This window comes from Typopeltis vanoorti, chromosome 16 (assembly GCF_054136105.1).
Source record: "Typopeltis vanoorti isolate ZY-2024b chromosome 16, IOZ_Tvanoo_1.0, whole genome shotgun sequence".
NCBI lineage: Eukaryota > Metazoa > Arthropoda > Arachnida > Uropygi > Thelyphonidae > Typopeltis > Typopeltis vanoorti.
This window is the reverse complement of record NC_143564.1, coordinates 35,018,922-35,037,803: the sequence shown is the minus strand read 5'-3', so window position 1 is coordinate 35,037,803 and position 18,882 is coordinate 35,018,922. Positions and strand designations below refer to the sequence as shown.

The 18,882-nt window shown below is 35.4% G+C and overlaps 1 protein-coding gene across 1 annotated transcript in view; it reads right to left on the bottom strand.

The window, feature by feature from the left end:
* RhoGAP102A (Rho GTPase activating protein at 102A) overlaps window positions 1–17,429 on the bottom strand; it is a 382,252-nt gene extending 364,823 nt beyond the window's left edge. Inside the window, exon 1 of the mRNA XM_090406360.1 lies at window positions 16,752–17,429. Within this exon, the coding sequence (XP_090262486.1) occupies window positions 16,752–16,785 (34 nt within the window). The 5' untranslated portion in view covers window positions 16,786–17,429. The remainder of the gene's footprint in view (window positions 1–16,751) is intronic.
* Between the last annotated feature and the right edge of the window lie 1,453 nt (window positions 17,430–18,882).

The window sequence follows — 18,882 nt, the reverse complement described above, 5'->3', positions numbered from 1 at the left end:
TTTATTTCAATTCCAGTGGCAAAGGAACTATCAAATACATTCTTTCTCGTAGCATTTAGCATGAAAGCAGTGCATACAGTCAGATACCACATTTGCCATCGTTTTTATTCGTTCTCATGGTGCTCGAATTTTTTTCACAAAGAGTTTCTAAAAGAATTGTCTGACCTCCTTAAGCTACTTTTTCACAAGTGGGAAAAAAAATTCATTTTTCACGCAGGCAACATCTATTATCATCTTGGGAAAACTTTATATATAAAGCCGAATGTTACAAAGACACATTTTCAAAATGAGTGCAGTTCTTATATATACGACTTACATGACTTCATTCAGCGTACAGAATGAAAGCAAAAAATAAATAAGAACTGAACACGTACGTGCTCGGCAATATAAAATCTTACTTGGTATTTATTAAATACAGTATAACTTGATATTATATAAAGCTGCCCCAAGGAATGGGACCAAGCCATTTGGTCTCAAGAGCCAGATCTGCCTAAAAGTATCGTATTCTCTCCACACACAGTGCATCGTCACTCTTGAGCTGTACAATATTAATTATATAAAACCAACGTTTCACCAGCTTAATTTGGATTATCAAGGAAATGCTCGTATCATTCGGTTTTTCACATACCATCTTTACGTTACAAAGAAACGTGCTTAATGCAAACAAGACTCCCATATCGCCTCCCCTCAAAAAAAAAAAAAAAAAAGCGAGTAAACCCAAGAACTTAAGGAGCTGCAAAATTCACAAGCGTAGTTAATATGATTACGCCTGAGATTCGTTTATGGGTATTGATTTGCAGGGTTTCGCTATTAGCTTTAGTTGCCGAAGCAACTAAAGCTATAAGAGAAGTGTATTATGTCTATAAATGACTTGAGTTCTCTGGCCGGTTTGCCTGTTCTGCGGAATGAAAAACCCAAGTTTGCAGAGGGGAAATCATACCACCTCTGTGTGAGACCGGCTGAAAGGAGTTAGTCGGTCTAATATCCTTTAAAAAAAAAAAACTTATGAAGGTATAAAAGTGCTTTGCGTCCTGCGAGACGGGATTTGAACTCAGGTCTTTCCAATCAAAAGATATTGCCGACGCCAAATGAGTTTCGAGGCTGTGCCGAGGAAGAAAGAAAGAAAGAAAGAAAGAACATTTAAGTTATGTCACTGGCTTAATCCTAAAACGTGATATTTTAAGCAGTTAATCCACGCTTCATGGCTAAATCTTTTGGGTGATACTTTTCGGCTGACGGGTTCTCTTCGGAGAACAAATTCGGTTATTCGACATGATTTCGAATTAGACTTCAGAAAATTTAAGGCACTCTGAAGATTTTTTTTTTTTTTAATTTTTAAAAACGTACTTTTGAGACATACTGTAATGCTAGAGATTCACCGACCTTCAATCTCTTCAAACAGCTATCATAGCTGGTCACTGCACAAACGAAAAACAATCTACCAAAAAAAAAAAAAAAAAAGAATTAGTGATGGAACCATCGGCCGGACTTCGTAGCAAGCCTAGATATCACAAATTTGTTCACAAATCTCTCCAGAGAGAAAACTTTAAAAATACTTCAAAATCTTTTTCTGAAGTAACCATCCGTTACTTCATATACATCCGATTGTTCTAGCATTACAGAGAAAAACACGTTCTTTCAGTTCCAAGAAAAATACTATAAACGAAAGAAGGATCTTACCATGGGCACACTGTCTCCACTTCTAGTCAGTGTATTTATGGAACCATTTGAAAAGGGAGGAGAAAGAAAAACATAGAAAATTATCGTCATGAATCAAAAATTGGATTATCATGTGGATGACGTGTTTCTCATCCGACCAGATTCAACAAAGCAACTAAAAGTATTCACATATTACCTGGACGGCCTAACTTGAAAACAATAGGATTCTTCCATTTCTAGACATACTCTCAGATGTCTCCGAAGAGAACAAACTCATTTATACAGAAAACCTACCCACAGCTGAAGTGCTCCGTGCCTAATTTCATCATCGCCGCAAAAAAAAAAAAAAAAAAAAGGAATAATTAAAACGCTGATAGAGCATATACACTAAATTTGTACATCCTTCTAAACCACTCCATCAATCCCTTAAAAAAAAAAACCAAGGGTTTATATAACCACTGTTCATGCGGCATATGTTTAGTAGGACAAACAGAATTATTCGGAAAGGTTCGCATGCCAGAACAGTTTACGACGTGGAGAAGAAGAGAAAACACACATATAAGAATTAGCCTATCATACTGCCAAATGGTCATCTTGTATTATGGCAAAAAACAGAAATGCTACACGTGGACCATAACTGTTTTGTAAGATTTAGAAAACCTTCAGAAAATGCTATGCACAGCTACTCAATGCAATAAAAATCAAAACAATGATCTTACATTAAGTCTCGTCATCGTTTATCAAAAACTTCACGCACATACGCGATAATTCTGGTTAGTGCATATACCATCACGCATCTAGAATTAAAACCAGTTTCCAATCGTTTATCCCATTTCAGCTCAGATACAGTAATGATCTCTCGTCGTTTAACTGCTACCCAGGAAACTCTTCCAAAGAAGAGTAAAAAGTAAACTAAACTAGTGGAGAGGTGCAAAAGGAATAAAGTTTTATCTTAGTTTATTGTCTCTACACTGGAACTCCCAAGAATTTCAAGATAACCGAAGTAATTATTTTTATCACTTCGCACTCTACAGACACCTTAATTTAGATCGATGCCGATACTTAATTTTAATTTATATTGTATTTTTATTTTACGAAATCCTGAGAATTTCGTATATAATGATGCCATAGTGAACAGTAACATACGGTCAGATGACGAAAAATTTTCTGAGATCGTAGTATGCAGCAGGCGAGTCATAAGCAGTGAAATATGTACAGTATATTATTATTATAATGATGATAGTTAAATGTAGTATTGATTTATTTTTTTCACGCATGACGTGTGCGTCATCCAAAGCTAACTCTGATACAAATGTTATTACTGAGTTTGACTTTAGCTTTTGCGTTGTTTGACAGCTTTGTTATATTAAAGGAAATATCTCATTATAAAAAACTCTTATAATTGTATAATATTTAGAAATTTCTGAAATATAAGTTTTATGTATTTTTCTCTTACCATTGTCCAGAAACTCATTGTTTTCAACGCTCCTCGTAAAGGAAAAAAGTGCAGAAAATAATTAAATGTGCATATAACAGATCTACTTAAAACTGATTACATACGAGAGTATGCTGAAAAGTTCTGATAATCACCATGAAGGATCACCATGGATCACCTGAAGGATGAAACATGGTGGTTAAAGGGTTTTAAGATATGTTTTTTTCTTGTGGTTATATCAGTTGTTTTAATACGGAAAACTAAAACGTACTTATAGCATGGCAGAGCAAAGAACGTTAAGCGGAGGATCATAATAAATCCTGGAATTTAAAAAACTACACTATACTCCTTTTGTCAGTGCTGAAGTTTGGTGTCATTTTATTCTCTCTCTTGGTCTTGAGAAGGCGGCGTTAGTAAGCGGCCAAACTTTCCACGACGCCTTTTTTCAAAAGACGTTCGTAAAAAGATCTTACACAGATATCTCAAGTTGGTTCTTTGAACTCTACCGTTTTAATCTCGAGTTGGTTCTTTGAACTCTACCGTTTTAATGAATATCTACTTTCGAAGTGATATCCATTAAAAAGGCATTACATATAACCCGTTTACCATTATCATTTCTTTCCCTTTTCGCTATAAATTTGTTTCTACCTAATAACAACTTACTATCTAATAGTTGAGATAATGTCATATTTGCGGTTATAAAAATACAAAAAAAAAAAAAAAAAAAAAAAATATATATATATATATATATATATATATATATATATATATATATATATATATATATATATATATATATATATATATATATATATATATATATATATATATATATATATATATATATATATATTGCTGCTGTTGTTGTATTTTATTGTATAAGTTTGTATGCGCTATTTATAAAAACAAAGCACAGATTATGCAGCGTTATTAGTTACAACCAAAGTTGCTGCTTGCCGGAATTAATTTCTCTAGATGAGATCCGTTATTACTTGTAAGCCTATTTTGGGGCCAGAAATCTACTGAAATTTGGTATCGGCGGGGTTTATTAACCCCCCCCCTTTTTTTTTTAGGCTAATAATATGTGGAGGTTTCAGTTTAATTCGAATGAATGAATGAATGAATGATTGAATTAAGCTATTAGATTAAATACTTCTGTCAGTGTAGACGAAGCCCTTTGGTCGGAAAGACCTGGGTTTGATTCCCGTCAGTGACGTGAAGAACCTTTATCTGGTCTCTTTCGATTAAAGCTGAGTTAACCGGTCTCATACGGAGTGGAGAGTTTTCCTCCCGGTAACTCAGGTTTTTCATCCCTCTTAACAGGCAAACCTTTTAAGACTTTTATGACTGTAGTCGTGTGGGTCGTGTGGTCACGGGAACCACACGACTACAGTCATAAAAATATACTATGGCAAAGAAGGCAACGGGAAACCACCTTGCTCATAATCATTTCCCTAGTATGGTAGCATATAGCTACCCCCACCAGTCATGTATGGCTGGGGGAATAGAATAAAATGGTCCCAACGCTATAACTTTTAAGAGGACCCTCTACTGAGCAAATTTTAGGTTATCTACACTTTGGGTAATCTGGGTGTCCTAAGCTGTAGCTTGTCTAGCTTATACGTAAATCCAGCCCTGCTACAATACTTATCCGGACTCAAAGTTAAGAATATCAGTAAACGAACCCATTTTAAAATATGAATGATTTAGAATTAAACAGTTTTCACTACATACAATTCAAATATAAACTCATTCGTCTACTTAATTGCATGACTCCGGTGAATATTATTTGTACATAATATGGAGAAGTGCGCACAATGTATTAATATTTTTCATAATATTTATAATGAAAGTAAGAAATACCATATTTCTCTGCCATGTCTCTGTATATATATATATATATAAGGAAATGCTACTTTCGTTGACTAGATTATTTAATGAGAGTCTAGTGTCCTCATCAATCCCTAATAAGCGAAAAGTGGGCAAGATTATTCCACTGCATAAAGGTAGAAGCGAAACAGATGTTTCAAATTACAGACTAGTTCGCATTTCTGGAGTGGTTGTTAAGATCTTGGAGTGGTTGTTAAGGTGTGTGTGTACATGCGCGTGCGTGTGTGTGTATATATATATATATATATATGTGGTGGGGTGGTCCGAATATACTGAATAAGGACTCGTGGACCAACAGGGCCATAAGGGGCAATCATCTTGATTGTAAGGGAAGCGGCACTCCCATGGACCCCTAATTGGATCTATCCTCTCCTGCTTCTACTTTGCGGAAGATCCACTTACTTTAATCTTTCCTATAAGGCCTTATCAGCCAACTCTTCTTACTTTATGACCCTTATGCTATTAGACTCGAGGGCCATGGGGTCATTTCTGGCCTTACAACTATGCCCTCTCTATAAACCTTACTATAGTTCTTCTATAATCTACTCTTTCCCCTTCAATATACCCTATTCCTCCTATGGGTTTAAATTCGGAAGAAGGCTAGTTCAGAAGCCTTAAGGTAGCAGCCCTACCACTGAACTATTCCATCGTCAGGCTAATCCCCTGCCATGGAGAACATAATCCTACTTGTAAGCTGACAGAAAAAGATAATCGGATTGAATCTATGGGAAACGACCCTGGAATGGAAAAGGGGAAAACGAATAGGGAAACGACAAAATATAATACACATAGCAAACTGGAATGTAAGAGGAATAGCATATAAAGAAATAGAATTAGACCAGTTATTAAATGAAAGAAATTTTAAAATAGCAGTAATCACTGAAACAAAAAAGAAATTAAAACGAACTATGATAACTGAAAATTTTAATGTGATATACAGTGGAGTCGACAGAGACCAAAGAGCACAAGCAGGAGTCATGATTTGGATTCATAACTCCCTTTCAAAACAGTTAAAACATTATAAATTATGGAATGAAAGAATAATAGAAGCTAGAATAAAAATAGATAGAGGCTATTTAGCAATAATTGGTTTATATGCCCCAGAAGAAGGAAGAGAACGGGATAATATTGATTTTTATAATCAGCTACAAAACTTATATAATAAAATAAATAAAAATGATTACATAATTTTAGCAGGAGACTTCAATGCAAGAATTGGAAACACGAAAATTAATAACAATATAGGAATACATGGAGAACACACTCTAAACAGAAATGGTAAAAAATTGATTGACTTTGTAGTTTATAATAACCTAAAAATAATGAATTCCTTCTATAAACATAAAGACATACATAAATATACTTGGGCAGCAACAGGATGGAAATCAATATTAGATTACTTCATATTAAATGAAAAGACATCAAAATTTTCACTAGATGTTAGAGTTCACAGAGGATATGAAATAAGCAGTGACCACTTCCTTGTTAAAATAAAATTAAGATTACCACCTAAATGGCTACAAGTAACAAGAACAGAAAGAAAAATTGAAACATTTGTTTATAAAACTAGACTATTGAATGACACAAATGTACAATGGCTATATGAACAAAGAATTAACCAATATCTAGATAAAATAAAACAAAATGAAGAAATAGAAATAGAATGGCTTAATATAAAAACGATACTAAATGCAGCAGCAAATGAAAGCTTAGGAAAGACCAAAAAATTCAATAAAAGAAAAAAAAACTGAAGATCTGGGATGATACAATCAAAGAAATAATCAAAAAGAAAAAAGAAGCCTATCACAAATGGTTAAGCACCAAAAGATTAGAAGATGGAATAGAATATAAAAGAATAAGAGCCATAGCTAAAAGAGAAGTGAGAAAAAGACACAGAGAATTATGGAATAAATTTGTTTCTAATTTAGAACATGATTTATATAAAATAAGACCCAATGTATATAAGATTTTGAAACACCTGAATGCAGATACCAAGGAAAACATAAAACTAAACACTGAATTGAAATTAGAAGAATTTCTAAATTACTACACAGAACTGTGGACAGACAAATATTTTAAAAAAGACAACTGGCAAACAATTAACGAAAATGAAAAAGGAAATAACTGAAGAAGAAGAATTAGAAATCAGCCTGAAAGAAACAAGAAACGGAAAATTACCTGGGGAAGATAAACTAGGTTCAGTACTATATAAATATGCAGGAACAAGATTCAAAGAAAGACTCTTTTTATTTTTAAATAAAATTTACTCAACTGGTATCCCCCCAATAGAATGGAAAAAAGCAATTGTGATTCCTATCTTTAAGAAAGGTAATAGAGATGACCCTAAAAACTATAGAGGTATCACTATACTAAATTCTTGTTACAAAATATATAGCAGAATCTTAAATAACAAACTAATGAAATATTCCGAAAACTTTATTCTAGAAGTACAGAATGGATTTAGAAAAGGACGATCATGTATAGATTCAGCCTTTTGCCTAAAATTAATAATAGAGAAAAGAAGAGAATACAATTTAGAAACACATATTGCATTTATTGACTTTGAAAAAGCATTTGACAAAGTTAAAAGAAACATATTATTTAACATATTAAAAGAAAGACAAATACCAAATCATATCCTAAAAGCTATCACAAGTATATGTGAAAATAATCAAATACAAATAAGATTAAATCACGAGCTATCATATACAAGAGAGATAAACCAAGGGGTCCGACAGGGATGTCCCCTCTCAGCAACTCTTTTTAATATCGACTTAAATGAAATAATAAGAAAATGGAGTAAAAAAGTTACATCAAGGAATTAAACTTTCACCTACAGTTAACTTAAACACTCTCCTCTTTGTAGACGACCAAATAATAATTACAAATTCTGAAGATAACTTACAGAAAGCTATTTTAAATCTAAATGAGATATCCAAAGATTACGGTATGATAATATCAACGGAAAAATCAAAAACTATGGCCTTTAAAGGACAAGATCCAGCAAGAACTAAAATAGTAATAGATAACAACATCTTAGAACAGGTGAATTCATTTAACTACCTAGGATGTATGATCACATATGAAAATGAAAAAGATATAAACGTAAAAATTGCAAAATATTTAAAAATAACAGGTGTAATTAACTCTATATTTAAACCAAACCTAGTTCAAAAACAAACCAGGCTAAAAGTATACAATACATTAGCCTTACCGGTCTTAATGTATGGAAGCGAAATCTGGACAATAAAACAAAAAGACAAACAAAGATTAATAACAGCAGAAATTAAGTTTATGAGAAAAACTGCAAAGTATACCCTATTTGATCACAAAAGAAACGAAGATATTATGAAAGAATTAAACCAAGAACCGGTAATAGAAAAAATTAAAAAATATAAACATAAATGGATGGAACACGTTCAAAGAATGAAAACAGAAAGATTACCAAAACAAGCCTTAAAGTACAAGCCATTAGGAAAAAGAAAACCAGGACGTCCTCTTAAACGATTCAACGATGACGTCTAAGGCCGGAACAGGCCATGCTAGGCCTAAATCCTTGATACGTATGATGATGATGATGATGAAGATGATTTATAATAAGGTGACTACAGTTCCGGATAGGGGTGATTCATATACAGTAATACTTCTGGATTTTGCAAAGGCATTCGACGGGATACCACATAATAAACTGGTGTATAAGTTATGGGCAAATGGGACTGGAAAATCAGTTGATTGATTGGATAGCAAGCGGCTTTCTAATCGACATCAGACGGTGGTGTATAGAGGAGCTATGTGTCTGAGGAGAGTTACCAGTGGAATCCCACAAGGTTCTCTTCTAGGACCACTGCTGTTTAGTTTGTTAAAGATATTGCGAGTGGTTTGCTAGTTGATATTCAGCTGTTTGTAGATGATGCTAAGTCGGGAAAAATTATTAGAAATGATGCAGATGTACTGGTGCTTCAGAGTGATTTGAATAAAGTGGCTATGTGTGGGCTGACAAGTGGAAGTATCAAATTAACACTAGTAAATGTAAGGGTTTGCATTTTGGATTTCGAAATTGTAAAGCTATGTATCATATTGGAGGTGATGCATTACAGGAGGTGGAGGAAGCTGGGATCTTGTGATATTGGTGGATAGAGAATTAAAGTTCAAGGGACATATTGCAAGGTGATAAAAACAACACAAAGAAATGCTTAGAACACTGACAAGTAGGGATAAGGATGTGTCATTCCGCCGTACAAGGCTTTGATTAGACCACATCTGGACTATTGCGCACCGATTTGGTCACCTGCGTTCCTTAAGTGAGAAACAAGCTCTGGAAAAAGTTCAGAGGCCGATATTGTGGAATACCGACTATGTAGACAGGTTAAGCGAATTGTAAATTACAGACTCTGGTAAATAGGCGGACGAGAGGAGATATGATTGAGACATGGAAATTGTTAAGAGATGCTTATCAAATAGATACCCAGGATATTTTTCAAAGAGTTGAAGGAGGAAAGGGGATAGAGATAAGTCATTCTTGGAAGTTGTATAAAGCTGTGGTGCATAAGAGAGTGCGACATGACTTTTTTTGCATTGAGAGTGTTTGGTGAGCGGAATATATTGCGGAATGAGGTGGTGAGTGCACAAACATTAAACCAATTTAAGATGAAGCATGACAAACATTATCTCTATTAGAATGCATCTTACTGTTGCCTTCCTTGATGAGTCTTGACTCCAGGAGATGTTTGTATAATAATCATATTAAACGTGTTCCGACATGCTGCTTGCATCCCCCCCCCTCATTCACTGGGATTTTCCGCTGCGCAGCTACTTTGTAAAGAGTTAATTCCTAGTAATGCATGTGCGCGTGCACACGCACACACACACGCACGCACACATACTTTTTGAAAAATCCGATTTAAGGTACTCTTTTCTGTTTTTATTTAGTGTGATTTTATCCTTAAAAGCAAACACACACACACGCACCGTAGCATTGCGAACAACTCGTGATCACTACCACTATTACATCAAAATTTATATACTCAAAAGTCAGTCTATTTACAAAGAAGTGAAGTGAAATTTAACATGTTACTACTTGGTGGGTTTCGAGAAAGTCTGAGTCTACATAAGCATGTTATGATGCTTAGTAGCTGCAGGTGAATTTTCACGTATAAACTGTAACTAAATAAATAAACGTATTTCGCATGTATCGCTTTGTTGGAATACTCGCTTTGTACCTCTGAAACAGTTTCCATCTCAAAAGATAACATTATCAGAAGAAGAAAAAATCAACATCGGACTGGTGCGTAGGTTATGTACAATAAGGCTTTCAACGAGGACAGACGAGTTTTGCGACACAAGATCGAAGATCTAGAGTCTATTATATCATATACCGGTAATGTAAATATTTGCCCGTCTATGACGTAAGAAACCTTTATCAGGTCTTTTCAATCAAACGTTGAGTTAGTCGGTCTCATACCAAAGTGAAGGGATATTTCTCTATAAAACTCGGGTTTTCTTCCCTCGAAACAAGTAAACTGACTCCGTGAACACAGACCTGCAGTCACAAATATTTGCCCTTACGAGATTCAGCACAGGAGTGGGGTGTCGGCTGCATTAAATCGCCGTGGCCCAATCAAGGGACTGGTTTGAAGAAGACGAAATATTTGCCAGCCTGGTTTTCCGAGTAGTTACTTTGTCCACTCCCCCAACCAACAAGTTGTAGATTAGAATTTCACTGTGGGGACGAATGTTTGCGAATGTCCACAATTTTCGTAGACCATTACAATACCAGTATAGCTAGTTGGAGGCCTGAAGCGCAGCATTCACGCTGGGTCCCTAGGGAAGAAACTGAATTATCTAACCCTTAGTTCGGTCACAATGTGCGAGAGATTTACAATCTTCGCATTGTAAAGATTTAGAATGCAAAAAATAGTGGTAGGTGATTTATGCAATTTATGATGTATATGGTGTGTGTGTGAAATTTTATCAGTTCATAAATATCATTATCATCATTATGGTCCCTATACTATAAATTTTAAGACGCCCTTCTACTAAGCAAATTTTAGGTTATCTGCCCTTTGGGTAATCTGAGGTCCCAAACTGTAGCTTGTCTAGCTTATATGTAAATCCAGTCCTGCTACAGTACTTTCGCAGGCTCAATATTAAGAATATCAGTAAACGAATCCATTTTAAAATACGAATGATTTAAAATTAAACATTTTTAACTACATAAAATTCAAGTATAAATTCATTGGTCTACTTAATTGTATAACTCCAGTGAATATCATTTATACATAATACTTGCCCTCACAAGGTAAATGTTTGCTATAGGTTCTTCTGCCTATCGTGTTTGGAATAAACATTTTAAAAAAGTACGGATATAGACTGTATGATCTGTTCCAGTTTAATTTTTAATCTAATAGCTTCTTTTGAGGTCTACCATGTCTTCTCTTCTCAATTGGTTTCTGTTTTATCAATTGTTAGGCCATTCGGTTTACATGTTCTATCCGATTTTGTTTATATTTGTATAATTTTTCTTTTATTTATTTCATTTTTAGTTGTTGTTTTAAAATATCTTTTTTTTTTTTGTCCAATAATGTGTATTTTGCAGTTTTCATGAATCTCATTTCACTTGTTTTTATTCTTTGTTTATCTTGTTTCTTGTTCATACAAATGACTTGTCTGTCTGTTGTCTGTTGTTCGCTAAATATATTCAAAAATTCAAGTTTGAAACATTAGCATTACTGCTCTCAAAACTATGTGTCGTTTATATACAGTGGAAATTTTATATTTTCTGTTATACATATTTACAGTATGTTATGTGGGAGATGAATTCCATCACCCGATTTGAGACCACCTCTCCGCTAACTGGAGACCTTAAGAAGCTTAGAAAAAGTTCCATGTTTGGCCTCTAGAGTTTCTGGATTATGTAAAAATTTAATGAAAATACAAGAAATATAAAATTAATGAAAAAAAATAAAAACATTCTTAGCCCATCCACAGTACTAATGCACCATAGGTTTACAGTCTTTCGAGAAATGCTTCACATAAAAAGTAACACAATCAAACGACACAGTCTTTATATACATGGCGATCAAAATTAAAGTATCCTTGTTTAAGGGCTTGTAGAGCGCCATCCAGTGATCCAGATGCTGCGAAACTTTGCAGGAATACATTGTGCGTCAAGCGGAAGCGGCATCTGAGAGAGAAAAAAGTAGTTCCAAAATTCACCAGGGCGTTGTAAAACCAAACGCATGGATGCATATCACACAACTCGGTGGGTGCTCGGAGGGTTTAGAAGGATCGACACGGGATTTTTTCTTCATTCTGGTTGTTAATACCGTCCAGAGAAATGGTCGCACTGACCTTGCTCCAACGCGTTTTGCTTGTGAAGCTGTACTACCTAAACAATAAAGTTGTATTATTATTATTATTATTATGTGACACCTCCAGGGAGTCCAAATACTCATCGAGGGAGAGTGTGCCAACAGCATCGAACGATTGGGCTCCTTCCAACTACTAACCGCGTTCAAACTTGCTTAACTTTTTGCGTGAGCCATTAACAGCAAAGGCTCTACCAACCGACCAACCTTTGCAGTGCTATTGCTGCATTGTTGAACTCTGCGAATTTCGCCGCCTGAACAAATGTCGACGATCCCCAGAGCTATCTCTATGTGCTCTGCGACGAATTAGTCGTTTTGAAGAAACGGAATCGTTGTGAATTAGGCCTGGCAGAGGTCGCAAACCACTCCGTTCACAACGAGTGAATGAAGTTGTTATTGCCGTTGTGGAGCAGACCATGAATAACAGCGTTGGTTCCTGCAGTGCACGTGCTGTATCAAGACACATGAATGTGCCTTAGACAAATGGCTAGAAAATTCTGCATTTCTACCCATTCAAGATAACCTTGACACAGGAGTTGCTCCGGTAGGACTTTGAAAGTCGACTGACATTCGCTTTAACATTCCTTGCGCGAGTGGACTTGAACGCAGCGTGGTCGTGGATGATTTTGTGGGGAGATGAGGCTTACTTTTACCTGAACGGAGCTGGAATATCCACAGTTGTCGGGTACGGATTACGCAAAACCTGCATGCAATCCCACAAATTCCTTTGTTCACCCAAAGTTACTGTTTGATAGGGTTTACTTCGTTTATCATTGGACCATTCTTCGAGGACATTCACTAGTCGGATCCTTTGACCAGCTCAGTTATTGCTGACAGGAATTGCAATATAATAAACAATCTTGTTGTGACACTGCTACAGCAGCGCGTGTGCATGTATTCAGTCATTTTCATGCAAAATAGGGCTCCTCCACAGGAGGTTTTCTTCGAGAACATTACACTGAAGCCAGAGTGATCAACGGTGCATTTTCCACTGCATGGCCGCCTTTCTTCTGATCTGACCACCTGTAACTTCTGGCTTTGGAGATTTCTCAAAGAAAGGGTTTATCGGGATCATCCTGGCATAATGTAGCATACATTGTATGTGCAACATCAGTCCCGACCAGCTGCGTTCTGCCGTTTGAATACTGTGCAAAGAATGCAATTTGTGGCATACCGGGAAGGGCAACACATTGAACAATACAGCCAGTGAATGAATAATTGAAGTGAATAAAAATGTGTTATTTAGGTTTGTGTCTCTTTTCTCCTTCTTGCGCACACACACACACACACAGAAAAATTACACCTATATTAGACATATCATACAGCGTCCCCTGATGATGAATTTTGGAACTACTTTTTTTTTCTTAGATATCGCTTCAACAAGATGCACAATGTATTCCTGCAAAGTTTCGCAGCATATGGATCACTGAGTGGTGATCAACAATGCCTTAAACAGGATGCTTTAATTTTGATCATCATGTATATACCAATATTATAAATAAAGTAGTGGCAACACTGTCAGGAGACGCAGCTTGTAACTAAAATGTTACTCTTGACCGATAGAGACGCTAATTGTAGCGCACAAGATGACATAGCCCATTCTGACAAGTGTCTTTGTGTGGAGAAATGGTTAACGTCAACTCTCACTCAGTGTGCAACGCTCTAAGGTATGTTCACATGATTAGAAAAAATTCTCGATCAAGGTCCAGGTTGCACGATGTAAAACTAAGAGAGAGATTGTAATCGTGGCCTTAAGGAAGCCTGTATCGGCAGTGCCCTACCGTACCGGACTGTCTTCAGATGGTCGGTGCATTTCGCGCGGGAGAGACCACCCGGATGATAATCGCCGTGCAGGACGACCCGTCAATTCAGACGAACCTGTTGAGCTTGTTCGGGGACTCCTCGCGGTTGATCGGCGATGGGCTGTAAGCCAGTTGGCCCAGAAAACTGAGTTAAACCACCAAATTGTTTGAAAAATCCTAAAAGAGAAGGGCTCAAAATTTCAGCTTATTAGCTTCCATATCACTTGAATGAGATGCAAAAATGGCACAGGTACGCGGTTGCTGGCCTTAATCTGGAACAATACGAAAATGAAGGGGATGCATTCCTGAATCGTGTCGAAAGCCATTGATGAAACTTGGGCAAGGCTTATGAGCCTGAACTGAACAGACAATCCAACAAATGGCGCCATTCGGAATCACCCCGTCCTATAAAACTTTGCCAGGAACCTAGCAAAGTTAAAGTCATATTGATCGCTTACGACGTTCGAGGTGTCATTCTTCATCATCCTGTTCCCCAAGGACAAACTGTTAACGCACAGTGCTATCGACGATTTCTGGAACATCATTTGCGTTGGGATTTGAGAAGAAAGCGACCACATTTTTTTACTGGTTCGCACCGTGTTTATTGCACGACAATGCACGATGTCATGTGTGGCAATTGATGATAGAGATGTTGGACAGGTGGCAATGGGAAGTATTGGAACATCCTCCGTATTCACCGGATATCAGTCCTTACTACTTCGACTTGTTCCCCAAAATGAAAGAACTCCTAAGATATCTGCGGTTTCGTGATGTGCAAGAGGTTCTTCGAGCAGTAGGTCAGCTATCACTGATTTCAATTCTGTGATATTTCAATTCTATTCTCTCTCTCTCTCTCTCTCTCTCTCTCTCTGTGTGTGTGTGTGTGTGTGTGTGTGTGTGTGTGTGTGTGTGTGTGTGTGTGTGTGTGTGTGTGTGTGTGTGTGTGTGTGTGTGTGTGTGTGTGTGTGTGTGTGTGCATTTCTGAGTTTATAAAATCATTATACTCTATTATCATTAATAAACAATCTTAATGAATGTATACATAAAATAGTTAAATACAGTATATACAAATGGTGTAGCCTGATTATCAACAAGCAACACTCTGCTGACTGATGGTATCCAGTCGCTCCCAGCTCACAAATTTGGAAACAGGTGCAAAACCTAGCAGGAGATTAGATTGAAGGAGTGTAATTGTACAGATTGATAAATAACCTATTTTACATTTTGTGCACATATTGCAGCTACTTTATTTACAACTCTCGTATATATTATTATTATTATTATTATTATATACTACCTCTTGAACTCACTGACAGACGAAGCACTCACAACGGACTCTGGAAACGCATTGCACTCGTTCACCACTCTCCAACCAAAAAATCTAGTCCTCACACCCTTGTTAACCACATTTTTATTTAATTTCCAGGGATGACCTCTTGTTCTTCCACCACTAGCCAATCAAAATATTTCCCCTGCAATCCTACAAAACTCTTTTAGTAGCTTAAATGTTTCTATCATATCTCCTCTAACCCGCCTATCAATCAACTTCTGCAATTACTCAGACCACTCACCAACTTGGTCACTGGCCTCTTAATCTTCTCTACTACTCTCATCTCCAAGGAATCGGGTAACCAGATCTGAGTACAGTAATCCAGATGTGGACGTATCAACACCTTATAAAGAGGAATAATAACTTCTTTATCTCTGTATATTAGCGTGTTCTTCAATATGCAAGTATCCTGTGAACGAACTTGGACTCTTTAGCAACATGCCATCTGAACTACAACTCTCTATCCATCAACATCCCCAAATCCCTGGCCACATCAATTTCCTGGAATACAGTTCCATCAATGTGGTATATACGTGTAATATTTTAATCCCATAATGCATAACTTTACACTTTTGCACATTAAATAAATTATATATATATATACGGAATTTATAATCAGACATATTCACTGGAATTTAATAACCAGAATCAAACTGAGAATATCCCTAATGATTGCTATTTTTGTACCTCACTCATCAATTCACTTTCTATTCAATTCTCTCTCTCTCTCTCTCTCTCTCTGTGTGTGTGTGGGGGGGGGGGGTGAGCGGGTGTGTGTTTCTGAGCTTATAAAATCATTATACTCTATTATCATTAATAAACAATCTTAATGAATTTATACATAAAATAGTTAAATACAGTATATACAAATGGTGTAGCCTGATTATCACATAACCACGCTGAAAATATGTAGCAGAAAATATGAAATTCCTACCGTTCAACCATATCTGTCAACTGTACGTAATGCTAATACTTTCAAACATGCATTTATAATCAGACACATTCAAATGTATTTAGCGAACACTAAAACACGTCGTTATTATTATTATTATTATTGGTAGTATACAAACACCTCCTGGAGTCAAGGCTCATTGAGCGACGAGCAGCTTTGTTCTTTTAAAATAAATAAATAATTAAAATTCAGTTTCTTGTTGATATTTGTATTTATTTGTTCATACTTGAAGTTATACCATTTATATTTCAACATTATTTTAATAATAAGCTACTAAAGTTAAATTAAATAAGTAATACAACAGAAATAAACTCACCTCCTTCCGTATCGTCTCCGGTTTGAACGCCCATTAATTCTACGACGAATGAGAGAAAAGCTTAAGATGCAGACAGTCACTTTTAAACAGACTGAAAAATTCGCTGCACAATACAAGTTATTAAAGAATTATTTTAATCCAATATTGAATGACTTCAACTGACAGAATTCCCTCCTCCATGTATGATTTTCATAAATGATGCAAATAGTAAAATGCTGTCATAGTAAGGTAGTTTAGAAGAGAGAAAAAAAACGTTCATTTATTAAAGAGAAACCGGCTTGCCTACCACAGTGAAATCTACCATTTGGTAGTGATATACATTTCACTATTTTGAATATATTCTATTGAGTTAATCGCCAACTTCTTTGTGCGAAAATCTTAAAAGTTTGCTTTAAAAACAACATAATGAAACTACAATACAAGCGACAACTGCATTGAAATAAATGAATGTTTATCTGTTCAAGTGGATAATCTTCGTTAGAGATCTTTTCCTCTCGAGATGCTATTTTTATACGCGTAAATTATCTTGAATAGATACATTCCTGGTGTCAACTGTCATGAACTGCACTTTCTTATAGGATTTAAACCAATTTTCGTATAAATGAAAACAAAAAAAAAAAAAAAATACACTAATAGGATTTCCGAGAAACAGCTTTATTCGCTAGGTCCTAAGAGTAAGAGCACAAATCGAACAGATATAACAGAACACACAGCAGAAAACGAAAGATGAGGACAGGACAAAAATAACGTCACTGTCGTACTAGTGCCTACGTAACGGTGTATAATTAGCTACACCGTTGGAGGGTGCTCGTTTCGCCGCCTTTTACTGACGGAAAGTTTTTGACATTCATCTCCTTGGTAGGCTACAGAAATAGCAATCGTCATTGGGCATATCCTCAGTTTCACTCTGGTGATGAAAAATCATTTTCTAAAACGATACATATTGGCTAGTTTTCATAACCAGCGTTCATCTTAATGCATAAAAATCTTATGCAGCAGTAAATATTTTTTTAAAAAATATTTTTTTACAACGCGGAAAATATTTGCCGTTCGGTCTCTCACTCACACACACACACACAACTATTCCTGTTCACTGATGATTACATACTTTTAGTTTCTCAGATATGGTTGTCGTCATTATGAAGAATGCATACCATCGTATAGCTTGTGCTGTAGCATGTCTCATAAAAAATTAAATAAAAAGCATTGTTATGAAAATAAATATACCCGTAATATGTATTGAGCAATATGCGGGATTCACTAAACTTCGTATCATTTATCTTCAGAAAACAGTAACATCACCAACAATTTTGTAATTTGCAGTGCTCATACCGGGTCCGAGAATACTATTATTATTATAGTATTTGACACCTCCAGGGAGTCCAAAGAGGGAGGAAATAAAGCAACAGAAATGAGATGAGATTTTTTTTTTTTGCGATTTTTTTGGTAGTATATTACTTTTTTGTTACGAAACTTCACTTTCTTATAGAATCATTAATATATTTATTTTTCTTAGTCATTAATATATTTATTTTTCTTAGTCATTAATATATTTATTTTTCTGTTTTTAAGTAAATTATTGTAATATCCTAAAGAATCTTAGAATAAATATAAACAGAACAGATACCTATTTCTATTACTGATTCAATAAAATTCATATAAAACTTATATGAATTTTATTGGTTATACCGAGGTGGTTATACCAGCCTCGGTGTTACGGATTGACTTCCCCTCCTCCCCACCTTTCCCTGTACTGTATTATTCTACAGGAATAATCATGTTTATGTCAGTCGTGAATATAATGAATTTCTTTCCTATTCCCTAATAGTAATCTTTCTTCGACTATAACTTTTCGTTTAACACAGAATTAAACACAACTAACAAGCTTTGTAATTTTGATTACTGAGCTTATGGTTAAGAATATCGAGTATGTTAGGATAAAAACCTAAGCTATAAGTGACATTGATTTTTTTTTATAAGCATTATTATTTGTTTACTTTGTGCCATCAAAATAAACAAATGAAAACGTGATAAACACTTAATGTTTATCTATATGTCTAATAAAAATAAATAATAGGGATGTTTCTGAAAATAATAAATGCTTGCTGTTTAATAAACATCTGAATCTGGA